At 59.5% G+C, this 18,040-nt stretch overlaps 4 protein-coding genes across 4 annotated transcripts; all 4 read right to left on the reverse strand.

Moving 5' to 3' along the window:
- Positions 1-375: 375 nt before the first annotated feature.
- On the reverse strand, positions 376-4,308 carry LMJF_31_1920 (conserved hypothetical protein; the record flags this gene model as incomplete). Its single annotated transcript, XM_001685126.1, has 1 exon — positions 376-4,308. The coding sequence occupies one exon, from the start codon at positions 4,306-4,308 to the stop codon at positions 376-378; it is 3,933 nt and encodes a 1,310-aa protein (XP_001685178.1).
- A 1,737-nt stretch (positions 4,309-6,045) lies between these two features.
- Positions 6,046-8,031, reverse strand: LMJF_31_1930 (putative dihydrouridine synthase (Dus); the record flags this gene model as incomplete). Its single annotated transcript, XM_001685127.1, has 1 exon — positions 6,046-8,031. One exon carries the CDS (start codon positions 8,029-8,031, stop codon positions 6,046-6,048), a length of 1,986 nt encoding a protein of 661 aa, XP_001685179.1.
- A 3,213-nt stretch (positions 8,032-11,244) lies between these two features.
- LMJF_31_1940 (putative transcription like protein nupm1) lies at positions 11,245-12,702 on the reverse strand (the record flags this gene model as incomplete). The annotated part of the gene is made up of 1 exon (XM_001685128.1): positions 11,245-12,702. The coding sequence occupies one exon, from the start codon at positions 12,700-12,702 to the stop codon at positions 11,245-11,247; it is 1,458 nt and encodes a 485-aa protein (XP_001685180.1).
- Positions 12,703-14,371: 1,669 nt separating this feature from the next.
- On the reverse strand, positions 14,372-16,090 carry LMJF_31_1950 (conserved hypothetical protein; the record flags this gene model as incomplete). The annotated part of the gene is made up of 1 exon (XM_001685129.1): positions 14,372-16,090. The coding sequence occupies one exon, from the start codon at positions 16,088-16,090 to the stop codon at positions 14,372-14,374; it is 1,719 nt and encodes a 572-aa protein (XP_001685181.1).
- Between the last annotated feature and the right edge of the window lie 1,950 nt (positions 16,091-18,040).

Consider the following 18,040-nt stretch of genomic DNA (forward strand, 5'->3'; position numbering starts at 1 on the left):
CCGCACGGCAAGAAAGCAAAGAACAGCAATACTTATAAAACAAACCAACAACAAAAAAGAGGGAGACAGAGGAGAGCATACAAGAAGGCCATTGTGGCGGACGTGAGTGGCCCGGGGAGGGGGGGGGCGGAGAAAGTGTGAGGGCTTAAGGGGAGCCACCGCAAAAGGGTCGCTGAGGCGCTCGCAGGAAGCGCTCTCCTCTCAACGTGCGCAGACACAGTGGAAGGGAGGCGAAGGAGAGGTGGTGGGGGGAAGAGGTATACATGCGCGTTCAACAACCTCCGTAGGCCGCATCTGCTTCGCCTGCTATTGCCTCATCCTGCAACAGACCCACACGCGCCCACACATTCTGATGCTCATTGCCGAGTCGTCACCTCACCTCTGCGGCATCTTCCGCCGCGGCGGGCAGTACTCAAAGGCATGAATGACGCGCTGGTCTGGCGGTATCCCGAAGTGCCGAGTGTAGTCCGGATCCTCATCTGCTGGACGCTGCTGCGCTGCGCTGTCCGGCATCGTGGGTAACGCCGGCGACGACGGGGACACACCAGGGGTGGCAGGGGAGGGAAACGGAGGCGGAGGGGGAGATGCTGCTGTGACGGACGTTCCTGTTAGAGACGCAGGAGGTGCGGCCGTGCCTGCCACAATGATGGACTGAGACAGCGGTGCAGGGGCAGCACCATCGTTGCTGTTATCTGCCGCTGGTTCTGCACGATCAGCATCGCCAATGGGCACTACCACGACATCAGTCGCCGGCGCATCACCACGGTCGCGGTGGACAACGTGCACCGTGTACATGTCCCGCACCCAGCCGCAGAAGATGGTGGTGAAGATAGTAAAGACAGAGAAGAGGACGCCACCCATCAGCGGAGATGTCTCCCAATTCCAAGCAATATTGCTTGTTCTGTACAGAAAGTACTTGAGCAGGTATCCCATCGCATGCGCCTGCGCTAGAAGAACGAAGCACACGAGCACAATGAGGAGTACGTTGCGCCGCGTGTAGAAGGGAGGAACGATGTGCATCTCCTCCACGTACTCCTCCACATCTGGCTGACTGCGGAACCAGCTGTAGACGATGAAGTTGGCGAAAAGCACTAGCAGCACTGCAAGGCAGTACACAAAGAACGTCAGTGAAATCCCCTCGAAGCGGAACATGGCGCTATAGGCGACTTGGTGGTAGCTCGCCGAGCACGACATCTCACCAAGAACGATATGCATTAGCGTCGTCGTCGTAACAATCATGATAAGACAGGCCAGGAACAAGCAGACACCGTTCAGAATCTGCTGCGAGCTCTCCCATAGCAACGTCGACCGCTGGATGTTGACGCGGAAGGGCTCCTTGCAGATTTCGCAGTGATTGACATTCGCCAAGTTGCGCTTCGCGCTCTCGATCCGCCAGCGGTCAAGACACATGGCATGCACGAAGCGGACAGAGCCAGTGCAGGCACAGGGTACGATGAGCGGCGCGATGTCGCTCCCTTCGCGACATATGCGGCAGAATGACTCCTCTTCCTCTTCCACCTCGTGTGGCACGGCGTTTGCGGCGCTCGATACCGGCGCGCGCTCACGCGCCGCTGCTGCTGCGGCCGACGGTGCAGTGATGCCGGTGCACATGGGGGCAGAAGCTCCTGCGGCAGGCACGCCATCGACTGCGCCCCCACATGACTTCACAGCTTCCATCTCTTCACGAGGTCGCATCGACACAGTTTGGATAGCATCAGTTGCGGTCGGCCGCTGCGCACCCGCCGCGTGCTGGTGCTGCTTACGTGTTGGAAGGCTGCACCCAGCATCGACTAGCTCCTCAGTGGTGAAGAGCAGGTCATGTCCGTTGCTTCGCGCGCGCGGTCCGCTCTGATTGCCCTCCCACCAATGCCCAGTAACATCCGGCTCAGGCGGAACATGCACCGACACTGCCGTGGCAGCTTCGCACACAGCATGGCTTTCCCCCGCATGATGGCGATGACGGCGGGTGCCGTGGGTGCGGCCCGTCATGGACGAGCGGCACCTTACGTCCCCCATGAGCGCGTCGCTGGAGCACGGCGAGTGAGACGCCATCGAGGCGCCGACGTTTCTTCCGCCATGAGTGTGGTGGCCGCGGTCGTGAAAGTAAGCGTTGTCGTGTGACTCATCGGAATATGACCCCGCGGACGCTCGGGTGGGCGTGGAGCAGGTGCTCCTACTGCTGCGCGTGCTAAAGCTGGCGTCCTCCTCGTGGAACTGGCATTGAGTACAAGACTCGTACTGCTGCCGCGGCGGCGACGGCTCCGTCTGTGCATCTGCGGCCGCGGATGCGTGGAAGCCAGTGAGATCTGGTGTCTCGAGCGACGGTGCCCCGGTCGCGGCCGCGCCCCATCCAAAGTGCTGCACTCCTGGCTGCTGTGACGGCTGCTCCTGCTCGGTGGCTGATTGCGCCGCTACTGTGCCTTGGTGTGCCTGCTCTTGCCGCAGCAGCTGATTCCGCAGCACGCGCTGCTGATAGGCGGAGCGGAGACTCAAAATCCACTCGATTGCCGCTTTCAGTGCTTCAACCATTTTCCTGCGCAGCAGCAGCGGCAGCAGCCATATCCACTCCGCAAAATCGGATTCCACCATGTACTGCTGCACCAGGTCGGCCCGCCGCATCGTGAAGGGCAGCGGCAGAAAGAGCACGATCAGCGGCAGAACAAAGGCGAAGATGAGCTGCAGCCGCCCCAGCCTTGCCGCCGGCTCCTCGTTGAAAAAAAGATTTAGCTCGCACGTATAGTGTGAGTCGTCGAATCTGCTGACCTGCGTCCTAGACGCGCTCGTGTCGTTCTGCGGGTTTTCAAGGGACGGAATCGTGGTGGAGTGAAGAATGATGTAGTACGGCTCTGTTACCGGGACCTTTTCAACACGCATGGACACGCTCTGCAGCACCTTGCACATCGCGCTGTTGTCGAGCATCGGGGCAAAGGTGTCCCAGAAGTCGGCCCAGCGGCTGCTTCCCTCCTCCTGTATCGGGACGTCTGGGCGGGTGTTGTCGTCGATGTCGCTGTTTTTGGCCGAGCTCTCCATTTTTATCCACGTGTTTCGGCCAACGTAATCGCGCGTCTGCGTCATGGCCACCACAGTTGCTGTGTCCTTCGAGTTGTAGGCACCGTCGTCGAGCTTGTAATGATTGCGCAGCTCCACTTGCAAATACATGCCGTAACAGTTGTCTCTCCTCACGAGCTTGTCGTAGCGGTGGTCCTTCAGCTGCACAACAGCCTCGATCATGTTGCCAGCCTCTCCGTTGAACTTCACCACCGTGTTGCCGCTGCCGACGATGGTGATTGGGAGCAGAGCCCTGGTGCTGTTCACATTAATTAGCGTATCCTTTACGTGGTTTCCCATTGTGCGCATCAAGGAGCCGGCGGCTTTCTTGGCGGCGAGCATCTTGGCACTGCTGTAATCCTTGATGGCGCTGTAGCCACCTTTGGCGTCGGCAACCGCACGCACGACCTTTTCCGCCTCTCGTTTCAAATCTGTACACCTCCGTGACGCGATGCCGGACACCCTCAGATGGCTCTTGTTCACCCCGATAGCGCCAGAGCGAAGAGACTCGATGGCAGACGCCTGAGCAGATGACTTCAGATGCCTGCGCGGCTGTGTAATGGCGGGAGATGCGACTCTGTGGTTTTGCTGGAGCACAGACATCTGCGCTGCTGGGTCTTGGGCCTGCGCGACGGCCGCGCTCGGTGGCTCATTCATCGTTGCGACCGACGTCGCGTGCACCACGCTCAGCTTGGAGACAAGCCGCCCATTGGAGGCGTCCGCTTGAGTGGTCAGTGTTAAATGCTCCTGAAGAGACAGGCTAGCAGCAAGTTGCACCCCGCTACCAGTCGCAGTCAGCATGGGACTCCGGCTGAGTTGTCCGGGCGGATGCGCGTCTAGCTTAAGATCCGCCACTGGAGTTATCTCGCGTGCAGTGTAAGAAATCGTGTCGATGTTGACCTTGGTGAGCGGCACCCCAAAGAAGGTCTCGATGAGGGTGTTCTGTTCTTCACGGCTGTGCCGCCAGAATCGATCCAGCACGGACGTCTGACGTCGCGCCGTCTTCGCTGCGGTAGCACTCGCCAGCAGCGTCAGCGTGGCTCCTTGCCTGTCCTCAGCATCCGCCGGAGGAGTGGCTGAAACTGTAGTGGTCACCAAACAGGCAGCGACGACGAGCAGCGAGAGAAGAGCAGCGGTGATGGCGGTAGAGACGCGCGATCTCATAGGTGCCGCGTTCCCACGCGCACGCGCGTGAAACCGCATCATCGGTGTGCGCTGAGATCGAGGCAGGAGCTGAAAGAACTGAAGGCTCGCGTGCATGTGGCGTTGATGTCACGCCCCAGTGGGGGTAATATAGAAGTGAGACGGAAGCTGGCAGTCCGCAGCCGCACACTGACGAATACACGACAAGGCACAGAGAGGCAGAGCAGCACAGCGGACGGAAGAAAAGACGGTCAGCTCGTTCGAGCTAGAAGGGGCAAGTCGTGCAGCGCAAGAGACAAGTACCAGAGCGTTCCCTTCCTGACCTCCGATGTGCCACCTGTGCAGCGTGTGACGCTCTCCTCTCAATCTAACTCAAGAAAGAATGCGGGGGAAAGCAGGTCGCAGAGTTGCAAGTGCGCCACCGCCTCGAAATCAGCACAGACAAAGGGAAAGCAGCAGGTGATTGAGCTGAAAGAGGTGGTGGTAATGTGAGCACAAGTTCTCGTGTTCGTTTACGCTTGTGAGTTTACATGCTGCAGTGAGTCGGGAGGGGGGAGGGGGCGCCCTTCACCGCGACGACGGTCCGAAATCGAAGGCGATCGGCACGCAAGCACACAACAGTAAAGAGGCTTCCCCCCAAAGTCAGAGTTTCAGACGGGCAGACGGAGAAGAGTCGGTGCGTGTGCATGCCACACCTATGCGCCCTCGATGCGTGTTTGCTTTGTGAGGGACAGCACGCAGAGCACACAGGGACGGCGCAGAGACGGAGAGAAATACCAGAGGAGATGGAAAACCGTATACACCAACCAGCGGAAACCAAACAGAAAGCCGAGAAAATAAAGTGTGTGTTTAGGGATGTGTGGTGGAAGGAGACGGGGCAGGGCACGGCGGTTTCACCTTTGGCATGTACGCATGATTGTGGATATACACAGATATGTATATATATATATGCGTGTAATTCGTTTGTGTAGGGGAGGAGGAGGAGTCCGCATTGATGCCGCGTATGTATGTGGGAGGGAACACCCCATCGAGGTTGCACACATAGAAAGACACGACGGGGGCGAGGGCGAGAGTGGGAAGGGAGACGGCAAGAGTCTCAACGCATGAGAGCGTGAGCTCGAGCAAAGAAGCACGAGGGGGGGGGGGAAGACCCAGCAAAGGTTGCGTTTTGACATGTAGAGCCCCCCTCCCCATAGTCACGTTAGCTCACTGGGGACGACACAGCAAACAAAACCGAGAGACCCCCTTTCTGCTAACGATGAGACACTGGAGTCGCTGGGCAGGTGGAGTGCGCCGTGTGCGTAGCTGCTGGCGCCTTGTTTTCGTTCGTTATTCCAGCGCCCGTTTCGCTTCCCATGCATCTTTATGAAGGCAAACACCCACACACATTGACAGACACACCCACACATACACACACACACATATACATATAGACATACAGGGCGAGAGAAAGGGATTAGCCCACCGCATAACTCCGCTCGCTGGCGCTTCGCAGACGTACGGGGGGGGGTTCTGCTCGTTGCTGCCGTGAGGAGAGACACTCTCGACCAAGAGCGGACAAGGAGGATGCGAGCCCTACGCCGTCTTACCCTTCAAGCCCGGCGGGGCACCGCACATAACCCATAATCACCCCGTACACGCGCTGACACAGACACGTGCACACACGTTTCATGCACACGAAAAAAGCCGCTCGGCACCGTTTTGATACCCATCGAAGAGAAGAGGAGGAGGAGGAGGAGAGGGTGGTGGTGGTGGGGGGTTGAGACACGGATGAAGTGTGCGAGTGTGGCGGAGAGTGGGTGCGTCGCCTCCGACAAACCGTCCGTCGCGCGACTTTGTAGTGGCGGTCCTTCGTCAGAAGTCGATGCCTAGGTTATCCCCTTCCGCCCACACATCGACGATTTCCTGTTTTGCCTTCACCTTCTCCGTCTGCGCAGACTTGGGCTGCTCTCCATCCACTGAGCATCGGCGCTCCGCTTCCACGAGGGCCAGCAGGTGCGCTTCGATCGCGTCAACGCACTGCTTAAAAGCAGAGGCAGACACAGACGCCGCTGCTGCAGCCATAGCGACAGCGGCACTCTCTTCGTCATCCCCTTCTTCGTGCACAGCACCACTAGGTACAGCCGAGTCACCGGCTCTCAGTGCTGCACCCAATCGCATCGCGCCCATCCCCTCCATGCCATTTCCTTTTTCCACCTTCTTTGTCTTCGCGGCGCTAGTCTTTAGCTGACCTAGCTCCTCACGAAAGCTTGTGTGAAGCTCGTAGCTGTGAAAGCACATCTTGAAGAGGTGCGCCTTTACAAATCCGATATCGACCGGGTAGTGGCGCACCCACTGCATGTACACAAGCGCCGTGTGAAGCGCTGAGAGTCGCGTCGCCTTGTCGGCACCGTGGGTACGTCCCGGCATGACGGGCTGGGAGGGATTACTGAATAGCTTCGGGTCCCACAGCAGCGGCTCGGCGCACATATGGCCCTCGCACCTCGTCTCCTGCAGGTGGGCAATCACATCGTCGTAGGTGCGCACGTTTCCGTTCGAGATGACAGGGATGGTGCCGCCCAGCGCATCGCGCACACGGCGGATGAGCTCCATGTTCGCCAACCCGGTCTGCTGCCCCTTCATCTCGCGTGTGCGGCCGTGAATGCAGAGCATCTGTGCTCCCGCGTCGCGAATCATGCGGGCGTAGAGGATTGTGAGGGCCTCATCGAAGGCTTCCTTCAGCGGCTCCCGTGAGGTGCCCGCAGCAGCACAGACAGCGTCATTCTCTTCAAACGCGGCGAAGCTGCAATCGGTGGCACACTCGCGGTTGTCACCGGCAGCCTCCGCGTGCCCAGGGTGGTCGAACACGCGTATTTTCACCGTCACCGGCACCTCCAACTCCACGTGGAGGGTGTGCACGATGGTGTGGATCAGTTCCCAGTCCTCCATGAGGAAGGAGCCGTAGTGGCCACGCCGGGCAATGCCTTGCGGACACCCGAGGTTGACATCGACGGCGTCGCACTGATACAGAAGGTGCTCCGGCGCCTTCTCTGAACACGACAGACCGTTGACGCGTACGTGCACCGGGTACACAGGAGCCGCAGAAGCACCGCGGCTGCTGCCTGTCTGCTCCGCAGCCGCTGCCTGCTCGCCGAGGACGGCAAACCGGGCAGCCCTCAAGACTGTGTCTGCGTCGTTTCCGCAGAACTGCACAATGCACGGCCGATCCACAAGCGCGGTGTCGGCTACGGCAGCCTCGCTACCAGCCCCTACACCTCCCCTCATACTACTGCCGCCGCCGTGTGTGCCAGCTGCGACGGAGGGGCTTGCGAGCGGCGCCTGCATGGCTGCTTTTACCTCTTCTGGCGGGCACACGGAGAGGAAGTGCGATCGGTACACGGCGCCATCCGCAAAGCTCTTTGCATGCAGCATCGGCGTATAGGCCACGGTGGCACCGTACTGACGGCACAGCATGCGGAACGGAAGCTCGCTCTGGTCGACCATCGGACCGACAAGGAACATGCGAGGGCCGCTGGTGGCGTCGAGAGGCAGCGCCCCTGCCGCTGCCTCGTGGCTCATCCCTTCTTCGGCGACACGCCGCGGAGCTCCTCTAACCGCCGAGGAGTCCGTAATGGTGGCTTCCATGTTTGCGCGAGCCGCCGGTGACTGCACCGCAGCGTACTTGCGCACCAGCACATCATTCCAAAAACCCCACGCACTGGGTGGCTTTGTGCTGGGGTGGACATGCTTCACAGTGGCGTCACGGCGCCCATTGCAGTATGGACACGTGATGCTGCGGAAGGGCTTGCCCTCTGCAATGAGCTGCCGGTAGGCTTCCAGCTGCTTTTGGTTATAGGCCATTCTGGACTAACGCAGGAATAACGGCGGCGGCAGGCACGCGCTTGGTAGCGTGTCCATGGAAAGCTGCGATTCACACCACTTCCTACACGAGAGGTGCGCCCTCTTTGCCTGCGGTCCCGCTAAGATAACAGGAGAGGCGCGGAGAGAGCGGACAAGGTAGCAGACATCGAGGAAGCGTGGGCCAGAGCAGCACGACAGGACACGAATTGTGGTCGTTGCTGTAAAACTCGCGAGGCAGCTGTTGTGTGTGGGATGGGGAGGGGTGAGGGGCATGACATGTGGCATCCAGCCGTCGTAACGATGAAGTGGGCCAGAGAGGTAGAGGGAGAGCAAGGGAAAGAGATGTGGAGAGGATACACAATCGCGTGAAGACGCGGAGGGGGACAACAGAGAGAAAGTGCCCTCTGAAGCGAGCCGCGACGCTTCGAGTGAGCTCCGTTCTGGCGCACATGCAGACTGAGATGACGGTCGTTTCGGAGGTGTATCTGCACGCGTTCATGCGGGCCGCATCAGCGGCTTTTCTTCTGTGTGGGGCCCCACGGCCCTGACGACGGGTAGGCACCCCAGTGTGTGGCATCCCAGGGTCCACTGCGCCGACTCTTGGTGGGGAAGCCACTAAGCCCCCCACCTAACCTTACCAATGCCGAGCTACTTCTGGTGCTGACACGGCCTGGTGCCTACGACGTAGCGAGCTCCAAGCGATGTACCGCTACGGATGTCGGCGGTCAGGTCCTGGATGGTGTGGCGCTGGAGTAACCTGCGACGGCGAGCACGCTTGTGCCATCCACATGATGGGCAGGGTGTCAGCGTGGCTCGAGCGCATCCCACCCACGTCCCTCACACCGCCAACTGGTGTGGGGAGCCTGAGCCTACCCCGAGGGGGATGCACCAGGTGGCCATCGACACTAGTGGGCACGACCGCGAGTCGAACTGCGAGCTGGGTGGAAAGTGGGTAGAGTCTGAGGCAGGGGCAGAAGAAATAACGGAGCGAAACGGAAAGCACGCAGACGGCGTAACATACGCGTCATCAGCGATGCAGATAGAAAAGATATGAGCAAAATAAAATGAAGTAAAAATGGGAGGAGGTCACTAACCGGGAGGTGGGTGGGGGGTGGAGTAGGGGCGAAACGTGAAGCGACGGGACCACAGCGCTATGCATCAGCCCCCCGACCTTGCCTACGCACCGATCCCACCATTCCCCTCGCATCTCGGTTCCGCTTACAATCTTTCCCCCAACATGCGTATCGACAATGCATATTCTCGGGATGAAAAGGAGAGCAGGAGGACCGGAACGGGAGGGAGGGCAGAGGAAGGGCGATGGAGGTGGAGCAACGGAATCAGGAACACACACACACACACACACACACATATACGCACACACATACACAGCGAAGACACGGACACACATGCAGACATACAGAGGAAGACACCAAAAAAGGTTCGCTACCGAGACGAACAAGAGAAAACAAAGGAGAACAGAGCGCCTCGTGCTGCCCCTTCAACGTGGGCCTTGAACGGGCTTACTCCATACAACGAACACGCGAGGGAAGGAAACGAACGACACCACAGCAAGGAAAGCCCTCACCTGCTGCGTCCGTCGCGAGAAGAGCAACCTCCACCAATGAGGAAGAGGACAGCGAGGCGGCGCGGAAAGGCCACCGTGGTCCGCAACATCTTGTCTGTCACCATGCGCGTGGCTAGCTCGCGTGTATTGAGCTGATGACTGTCACCACGGACGAACACGCGCACCCGACACACATAGCAGCTTAAAGAGGCCAGGAGAGGGGGTCCACTCCCCGATGTGGCAGAAGAAAAATTTATGTTGTCGTCATCGTGTCATGCGCCCACAGACCGGCCAAACACGTATACACGCACACACACACACACACACACACAACCACCGCTCATCTACTTCTGTTGAACCACGGCTGCATCGTGGCCGCCTAGGACGAGCCCGTCCTGCCCTTCCGCCGTCCCCGCTTCCCATGTGTGCTGCCCCGCCGGCACCACGCGGGCCTGGGTGGACTGCACGCCCTGATCCAGGCGGGCAGCGCCCAGAGCCCTGCTCCGGTGCGGTGGCGGTGACGTCTGTCGCGCGGGCAGCAGGGGGTGACCCAGGTGCGTGCCACATGAGCTCAGGGAGGCAGTTGGCCAGCCGCAGGCCAGGGCCCTCCGAGACCCTGCGCTCTGCTCGCATGCCACGCTTCGCTCTCAGTCGCTTCAGGCCGCGGTATGCCGTGGCATGGTGTGTATGCGCATGGGCGTCTGAGCGGATCGATGGTGCGGGTTCGGGGCGCTCCCCTCACGCATCCGGCATCTGCGACTCACCAATCCGCCCGGTCGGACCTAGATGCCGCACGCTTTGCAAGCACGCACTGTGCGGCTGGTGGCTATGGATCGCTTCACCCCACGTGCGTTGAATCGCTGACACGGTCCGCCATGGGCGGGCGAAAGCATGATTGTGACGGCGCGTCTCCCCGGTGAGGCGCCGGCCCAGACCTGTCCGGCCGACACTACGAGGCCGCGGCCGTACCCAAGGGCAGGCTGCAGGCTCTTTGGCTCCCTTCCCCCCCTACACACACGGGGTGTGGGTACCAGACCTTGTGGTGCCACGCGCTGCGGTGGCTGGCATCACGAGGCACAGAGGGCACCGCACGACAGCAGACCCAGAAGAGGGCACCCAAGAGACACCAAGGCAACGGCGAGGGATAGAGGGACACCGCAAACAGAGCCGAACGGAGAGAGAGAGACATTGATGCATGCACCACATAGGATGCAACTGGGCTTGGGTGTGCAATGACCTCGGCAGCTTGACTACACTTGGCAGCCTCTTCCCACACATCCGTTTTTTCTGTGGTGCAACACGCGCGCGCACGCGGGCTGTCATGCCGACCGGGGCGATTTAGGTCTACAGGCGCGTATCAGCGATCTCTCCCGCGGGGCTAGGAGGTTCTTCTTCAACCTCATCCACCCAACTTGTGCAAGTCACAGCTGCAATACCTTCCAGTCTATCATGAAAGTCAACGGTGACTGCGCGGCATTAAATACCGGCGCTGGCGGGATTGCCTCCTCCGTGACGCAGAAGGGGACGAAGACTTGGGGACGTCGAGAGGGAGGCCCTCTGGGGCGGTGACGATCGCATACCTCGTGGTGAGGCTTCATCTCGTCTCTGTCTCATCCGTTGAACACCTGTTTTCGTACCGGCATCCATGCTCACTCATGGCAAATCGGCTCGTGGAGGCCCAAGGAGCGGTCCACCGGTTCTTCAGGAGCGCTTAAGGATGGGGCTGGCGCCTCTCCATCGTTGTAGTGAGACCGAGACGCGGTGTCTACGCTGGCCATGTTGTTATTTGTAGAGGTATTGAAGAAACCACTGAGTGCGACGTTGTGCTCGACATCCTTCCACGTGCGCTTGTGGCGGCGCGGCTGCCGATGGTCGACGTGCTCGCCAGCGTGCATCCCGGATTCACCACGGCCGGCATATTCGACGTGCTCCGCCGACGCCACGTGCGGCGAGGTTGCACCTGTCGTGCCTTTCGAGGATGTAAACGCACCGGGGAATACCGTGTCGCACCTGCTAGTGTTTGCAGTGGGCGCAGATTGGTGCAGCGATGGGCGCTGCGTGTCAACTCTGAAACCCTCCAGATTGCCGCGCTCGACGTTCACAAGGAATGGGTACGACTCGCAGTCGGTACCGAGCACGTCCTCCAGAGGACGAGGTGCTGAGCTGGCCACGCTGGCCGTGCGGCCCGAATGCGCATGATTGCAACTGCGACTGCCACAGGCCGTTCGGGTGCGGTGACGAGCGCCTCCACCAGTCGCGCTTCTCTCCCCGTCATGCTGTGACGACGCAGAGACAGACTTTGAGGAAGACGACAGCTCCGAGGAGGATACCATCTGCGCATATGTCCACTGGTTAAACAGCTCCAGCTGCTGCTGCTCCTCGCGGCGACGCAGGCGCTGGTGCTGGCGGTGACGCAAGTACGACTTGATGGTGGCGACTGTGCCTTGGCTGGCGCGGCTGCGCGCAGAGCCACGGCTGCTTCGCGAACCTCCGCTGCGCGAGCTGCGCCGGTCATCGTTATCATCATGCTCGTCTACATGCACCGTGCAGTCACCTGAGGGGGGCCGGAGATAGGAGCTGCGCCCGTACGCGACAGTCGACGTCGTCCGCACCGTCGTCGCCCCAGACGTTAGCGTCGTTTGACTGGTGTCAGAGGAGTCGCCGGCAAACTCGTCCTCGCTCACCGCGCCTTCTCTGGCGCCCTCGCGCACACTTGCCATGCGTGCCTCGCGGGCAGCTTGGTACTGACTGCGGCGCTCCTGGTGGGCCCGACGGCGCTCCTCGCGGGCCCGACGGCGCTTGTACTTCTCCATCGCCTTCTCACGCAGGATCTCCTGCTCCGGCGTCAGGCGCGGCGGCCGCGAGTTCAGCGGAATGCCCTTCCACTGACGCTCTACCGCGGCCGCCTCGCCACTGGAGGACGAGCCCAGCTGCTCGGGGGCATTGCGCTCGCGCAGCCAGCGGCGGTTGCCATTGGCCACGCCACCGTCTGGGATCCTGAGGCAGCCGAAGTACATCAACGCAAACAAAGCAAAAATGATGCCGAAGCCTAAGGCGGCAGCGCTGACAACACAGAGGAGGGCGGCTGCTGTGGCAGAGAGATGCATCTCGAGTGGGGAGGGGGATCGATGAGCAGGGAAAGTGTAGGCAGAGGGAGAGTGAACTCGCTGGTGCAGGACTGTGTGCCGTTCAAACCTGTTTCGGAACGACGCTCTAACGAATGACTGCACAGACAGTCACAGAACCCTCCACCGGTATTCACGAGTTTCTTCTTCCGCTAGAGCACCATAAGTGCGCACGTCTCTCTCAACGAGGCGAGCAGCCTCTTGCCTGTACCATGCGCCCGAGCCCAGCGAAGCGAGCGAGACAGCCCGGGAGGTCGTGACACAGCAGTAGCAGCAGATGTCAGCAGTAGACACAGAGTCGTGTGCCTGTGCGTGAGGAGAGGGTGGGGATGGTGAGGGAGAGAAAGACTGCTTATGCAGATATTATCGCGTGGAGACTACTTGCTTGAAAGAGACGCATACACAGATGCGCTACGCAAAAAAAAAACAGTAACAGCAAAGGAAAGCAGGAGGGGGAGGGGAGGGGGGAGATGGAAAATGGGGAAGGGAAGGGAAGGGAGGGGGGAAGACTCAGTGACAAGGGCAAAGTCTATGGAGAGGATTAACCATCGGGCGACAACAAAAAGATGGCTCGTATCGCGTCGTCCGTTTCGCTGGAGAGAGAGAGAGGGCGCGAGCTAGACGTATCGGCTTAACCACCACAACAACTAAACATTAAGTTCATGCGTCTGAGCGTTGCGTAAAGTATGTATTAACTTATATATATATACATATATTACTGCGCCGTATGCTTGTCTGGCTTCTCTCGATGCCTCTGCTGCGATGCCCCGCAGTAACAGGTGCTTGAAGCTGGAAAACAGGCACACAAACCGACGCACGTGCACAGAGAAACGATCGACGTACCAGCACAGCCGTGCTATGGCTATCTGATTTCTAATGAGGTGAGTGGTAGGATGGAGGGGTGAGAGTGTGTGCGGGACAGGTGGTACTTGAAGGCGTAGTGCCAAATAAGGAAGCAGGCGTGTGCGTGTGTGTGTGCGTCTTCGACAGGGAGCGCGGCATGAGAAAACACGGCGCACATTGATAGACACCGGAAGAGAGAAACAGTTGATGGGGCGAGTGAGCATTCATGGGCATGTCCGAGATATAGCTGAAGTGAGGAGCAGACACACCATGAAGTGGCAACGGTCCAGGCCTTGGCGCTGTAGGAGGTCAAGCAGAGGAAGAAAAAGTGTGGAGTGCCTTCTCTTCCACCGCTCGAGCGATCGCCAGCACTACATCCACTATGAAAGAGGATCACGAGCTGTCTCTGCGCCGTTTTTGGCATCTCTGACGTCTCCGCGCTGCTTCTTTCGTCCTTTTTTTGCTTGAAAGACCCACACGAGGCACAAAGTTGGAGCTTGCCTATGGGCTCGCACGTGCTAAGGGGGCAGAGAGGGGGGGGGCGAGCGGTGACTAACATTGTTGACCTATCGCAGGGGCGCATCGGCACTGAAATACAACACACAGACCTGCACGGTCACAGAACTCCTTGCACGTACGTCGCTTCCGTTGCGTTTTCACGTTCGGCACATGACGAAGAAGAAACAAACAACAAAAAAGAAGAGCCGTCCACGTGCCCTAATATGCTGTGTCGTCTCTGCCGAACGGTGCGCCGGGCACATCCGCTGTCGCCGTCCGCACCACCGCACGGAAGAGGCGAGACCAACTTCTAAGCCTGTGCTCTCGTTCCCCCAGAGCTTGCCGAGCAGGGTGCTGTCACTGGGTCACTTCCAGGCAGGGAAAAGGGCGAGCGCAGGCCGCTGCTCCAGCGATTCGACGGCGGAGAGAACGTGTCGACATGACACGCATGCGCTCCAGCGTTGCTGCCGCGTCCTTGCCCGGCACCTGAAAGCGAAGTCTGATGGTGTGCGTTTTCAGCCGCCTTCCTCGGTGACAAAGCGGTGTGGGGCGGCTGGACAGCGGCGCGTGCGTCAACACCTGCCCCTTCCGCACCAGAGTGGGTGCCGGAAAGCGGTGATGACGAGTCCACGTGCGGGTAGGACGTCGCCCCTGCCAGCCCCACGACGGGAGAGTTGACAGACGCGGAGCGCCAAGAGTGGTAGCTATGAAAGGAGGCATTCAAGGGCGGCAGGCCAGCGGCCATGGTCGGATGGTGGGGCGGATACGGCGCCACACTTTGGTCATACGAGGACGTCATGATGCCAGCTGCGGCACACCCTCCACCGAGCCCGACCGGGCTGACGCTCGCTACGGATGCCCTGGTGCTCACTTGGCGATCTAAGAAGACGGGAGAGGTACCGTGCAGGCTAATCTGGTCAAAGCCGTTTACGTTTCCCAGCCTCGACGTTGGGGATAGTTGGCTCAGCGTCTGTTGCTCCTTCTTGGCCAAGAACTCGCTCAGCTGCCCCAGACGAAGATGAACGGGGCCGTTGTGCAGCGAAACGTCCTCGAAGTCGTCGGAGGTGCTCTCGAGATCTTCCCGACGGTTGCGCGGCGCGGAGGAGAAGGAGTTCGCCTGGTACAGGGCCTGGCTAGGGCTCGTGCTGCCACCTGCGTCATGGCGCGTGGGCGACTTCTTGCGTCGGCGAAAAAAGTGGAGGCTGCCAATGCTGCCGCTCTGCAAGCTGACACTGTTCGGAGTAGGGGTTTGCCAGCCGTGCCGTGCGTGCCGCGCCGACCCGGCTGGCGAGCCGGGCCGGAAGCTCATGCTTCCCATGCTGCTTTCGGTGGCGTAGTTGTGGAGGGCACCTCTGGAGGCTGACGCCATACTGTACTGAAGCTGCAGTTCCTGCAGTAAGGAAGAGCTGAGCCGCATGTTGGGTGTGTTTCTGTCGGAGGTTCGCCGGCCCTCGTACTCCGCGCGGCCATAGAACTCTGGTGAAGCAATGCGATTCTGTTCATCCTCGAGGCGCTGCTTCTCTTCGACGGTGAGCGGCGGAGGGCCGGCCTGGGGCACACGCTCGACACCGCGGAAATCAAGACACACGTCCTGGTCACCATGATGCACGACGATTCGATTACGTGGCAGATTGCGCCGTGGACGCACACGGGTTTCGATGGGGATACCCTCCACGCGCTCCGCGTTTGGCGATGCCGGCCGCACACTGCCATCGAGGCCATAGTAGTTGTTGTTGCCCTCCCCGCGATAGTCGATGGCGTCGCGATCGGCGTAGTTGTCGCGAAGATTCTGACTTGGCCTCTGACCGCTGTTGTGGGCGGCGCCGTCATCGCCTCTGCCCACGCCCACTTGCGCACTAGGGGCCTCCCCAAACGCACTCTCCTCCTGGAGGGTCACGCTCTCCGCATCCGCATACACACGGCGCGATGGCGCGCGCAGGGCGCTGTAGGCATGAGTCACGCACCAGATTATGCTCGAAATAGCGAGAATAGCACCAGCGATGCTGCTGATGAGTATGAGCGAGCTCATGGTGAGCGCCTCTACAGGCGGGTGACCGGAGTCTGACGAGACGGAAACAAACGATTATGCACAGCCGAAAGGCCTCCCCCTCCGCTCTCCGAGACCTCTGAGAGGTGTAGACACAGTCACCTGTGCAACCCGACGGGTATCCAACTAGGTGGTGGTGGTGGTGTGTGTGTGTGTGTGGGGGGGGATGCGCACGCAGGTAATGACCAGAGCCACAGACAGATCAAAGTAAAAGATACAAGAGGAAAAGGCATCCACTGGCCGTCCTTCAATCAAACAAGCGTGGCTAACCGAGCGAGCTGGACTTCGCGCTGTGGTGAGGCAAGACACGCACGTTTCTGCAAACAAACGACGTTCTCGCGTCTGTTGGGCGCCTTTTTTTTGGATGGAAGAGAGAGAGAGAGAGAGAGAAGGCACCGCGAGAGACACACACAACGGGGTGGAGGTCAACGAGAGACGACAAGCGCGAGCGCGCCCTGGGGCAGCGGCTTTCGGATATCAACCGCAGAGAAGTCGATCGACGTGCGTGAGCTCTGCTGTGATCGCGGAGAGTCGAGCAACAACAACGGCAACAGCAACAGAAAACCGAACCAAACAAACGATAGCCCAAACATACGCAGTGAGAATGTCGCGACGCGCTCGTCCTAAACTTACTAAACGGAAGAACAAAAACGAGCAGAAACGGAGAGAGAAACACACACACACACACACACACACACACACACACACACACACACACACACACACACACACAGGCGGAGCAGACACGCGAAAGGGGAGCGGCACTCAAACCCCTGGACCTCAGCGCATGGAACCAGAAGGCGGCACACAAGGGGAAAGAGAATTAACCGCACGCAATACTCCAAAGAGAAGAGGGACACAACAGGAATGAGAAACAAGTGAAGTTCAGAGGGAGGGAGAGAGTGGCAGAGGGGGGAAGGGATGACGCGTACTCCAGCAGACACGACTCCGCGGAAACACCAACAGCAAACAAACCAAGGAAAGAGGACGTGGAGAAAGGACTGAAGAAGACTTTGGAGGGCAAGGGAGGGAAAGGGGGGGGGGCGCAACGACGACAACCACCAATCCACGGAGAGTGACCAAATCCACGTCGAAGCAAACCCCAGACGGCCAAAACAAGTGCGCTCAACAGGAAAAACAACATACAAAGCAGATTGTATGCATGGCAGGGGCCAAGAGAGCGCGCAACGAACAGCAGAACCAAAAAGAGGCGCTTCACGAGAGTCCCGAGTACTAAAGTCCCCAACAAGGGTCGAACACGCGCACAATGGCAAGACACGAGAAGAAAAGAGGTGGGCGCTTAGCGAGAAGAGCACCAACCCGCCCAACACACAGAACGGGCGAACAGATGACGATAGACCCACGTTTCCTGTCTTGTGAGGGTTTTCGTTGCCTCTCGCGCAATCGCTGCTTCTTTCGTTTTTGTTTGTTGTTTGGAGGGAGAGAGAGAGGGAGAGGCCGGGCAAACCAGCGAGCAAGGAAAGGTGATCACCAACAGACGAAACAAAACACCATCAAAGAATACAGACACGCCGCACCTCCTGACACGGAACGATCAGCGCTTGACGCTCCGCTTACGCTGCTTCCGTTCGCGCTTGGCTCGAGACTCTGATGAATGGTGGAGAGCTATCGCTGTGCGGCTATATGTATGCAACTGTCGTTTTAAAGCAGCAGACTGCGTTCCTCGTGTGCAGAGGACGTGGGGGTGGGGGTCATGAATTAGCGAGAGTAAGAGAGACACCGAAAGCGAAGGATTGCGGAGAGAGAGAGAGATGGGGACGGAGTCGCGGGGACGCGAGATGTGGGGCCTGGTGAAAGAGCAATGCGGCGCGTCACATGCTGCCGAAACGTGGCCTACCCGCATGCGGAAGTGTGTGTGTATGCTGGAGGCTGCGTGTGGGCGTGCGCCACGCGCCACTGTGCACCAGGACT

The sequence above is a fragment of the Leishmania major genome, chromosome 31 (genome assembly GCF_000002725.2).
Source record: "Leishmania major strain Friedlin complete genome, chromosome 31".
NCBI classification, from domain to species: Eukaryota; Euglenozoa; class Kinetoplastea; order Trypanosomatida; family Trypanosomatidae; genus Leishmania; species Leishmania major.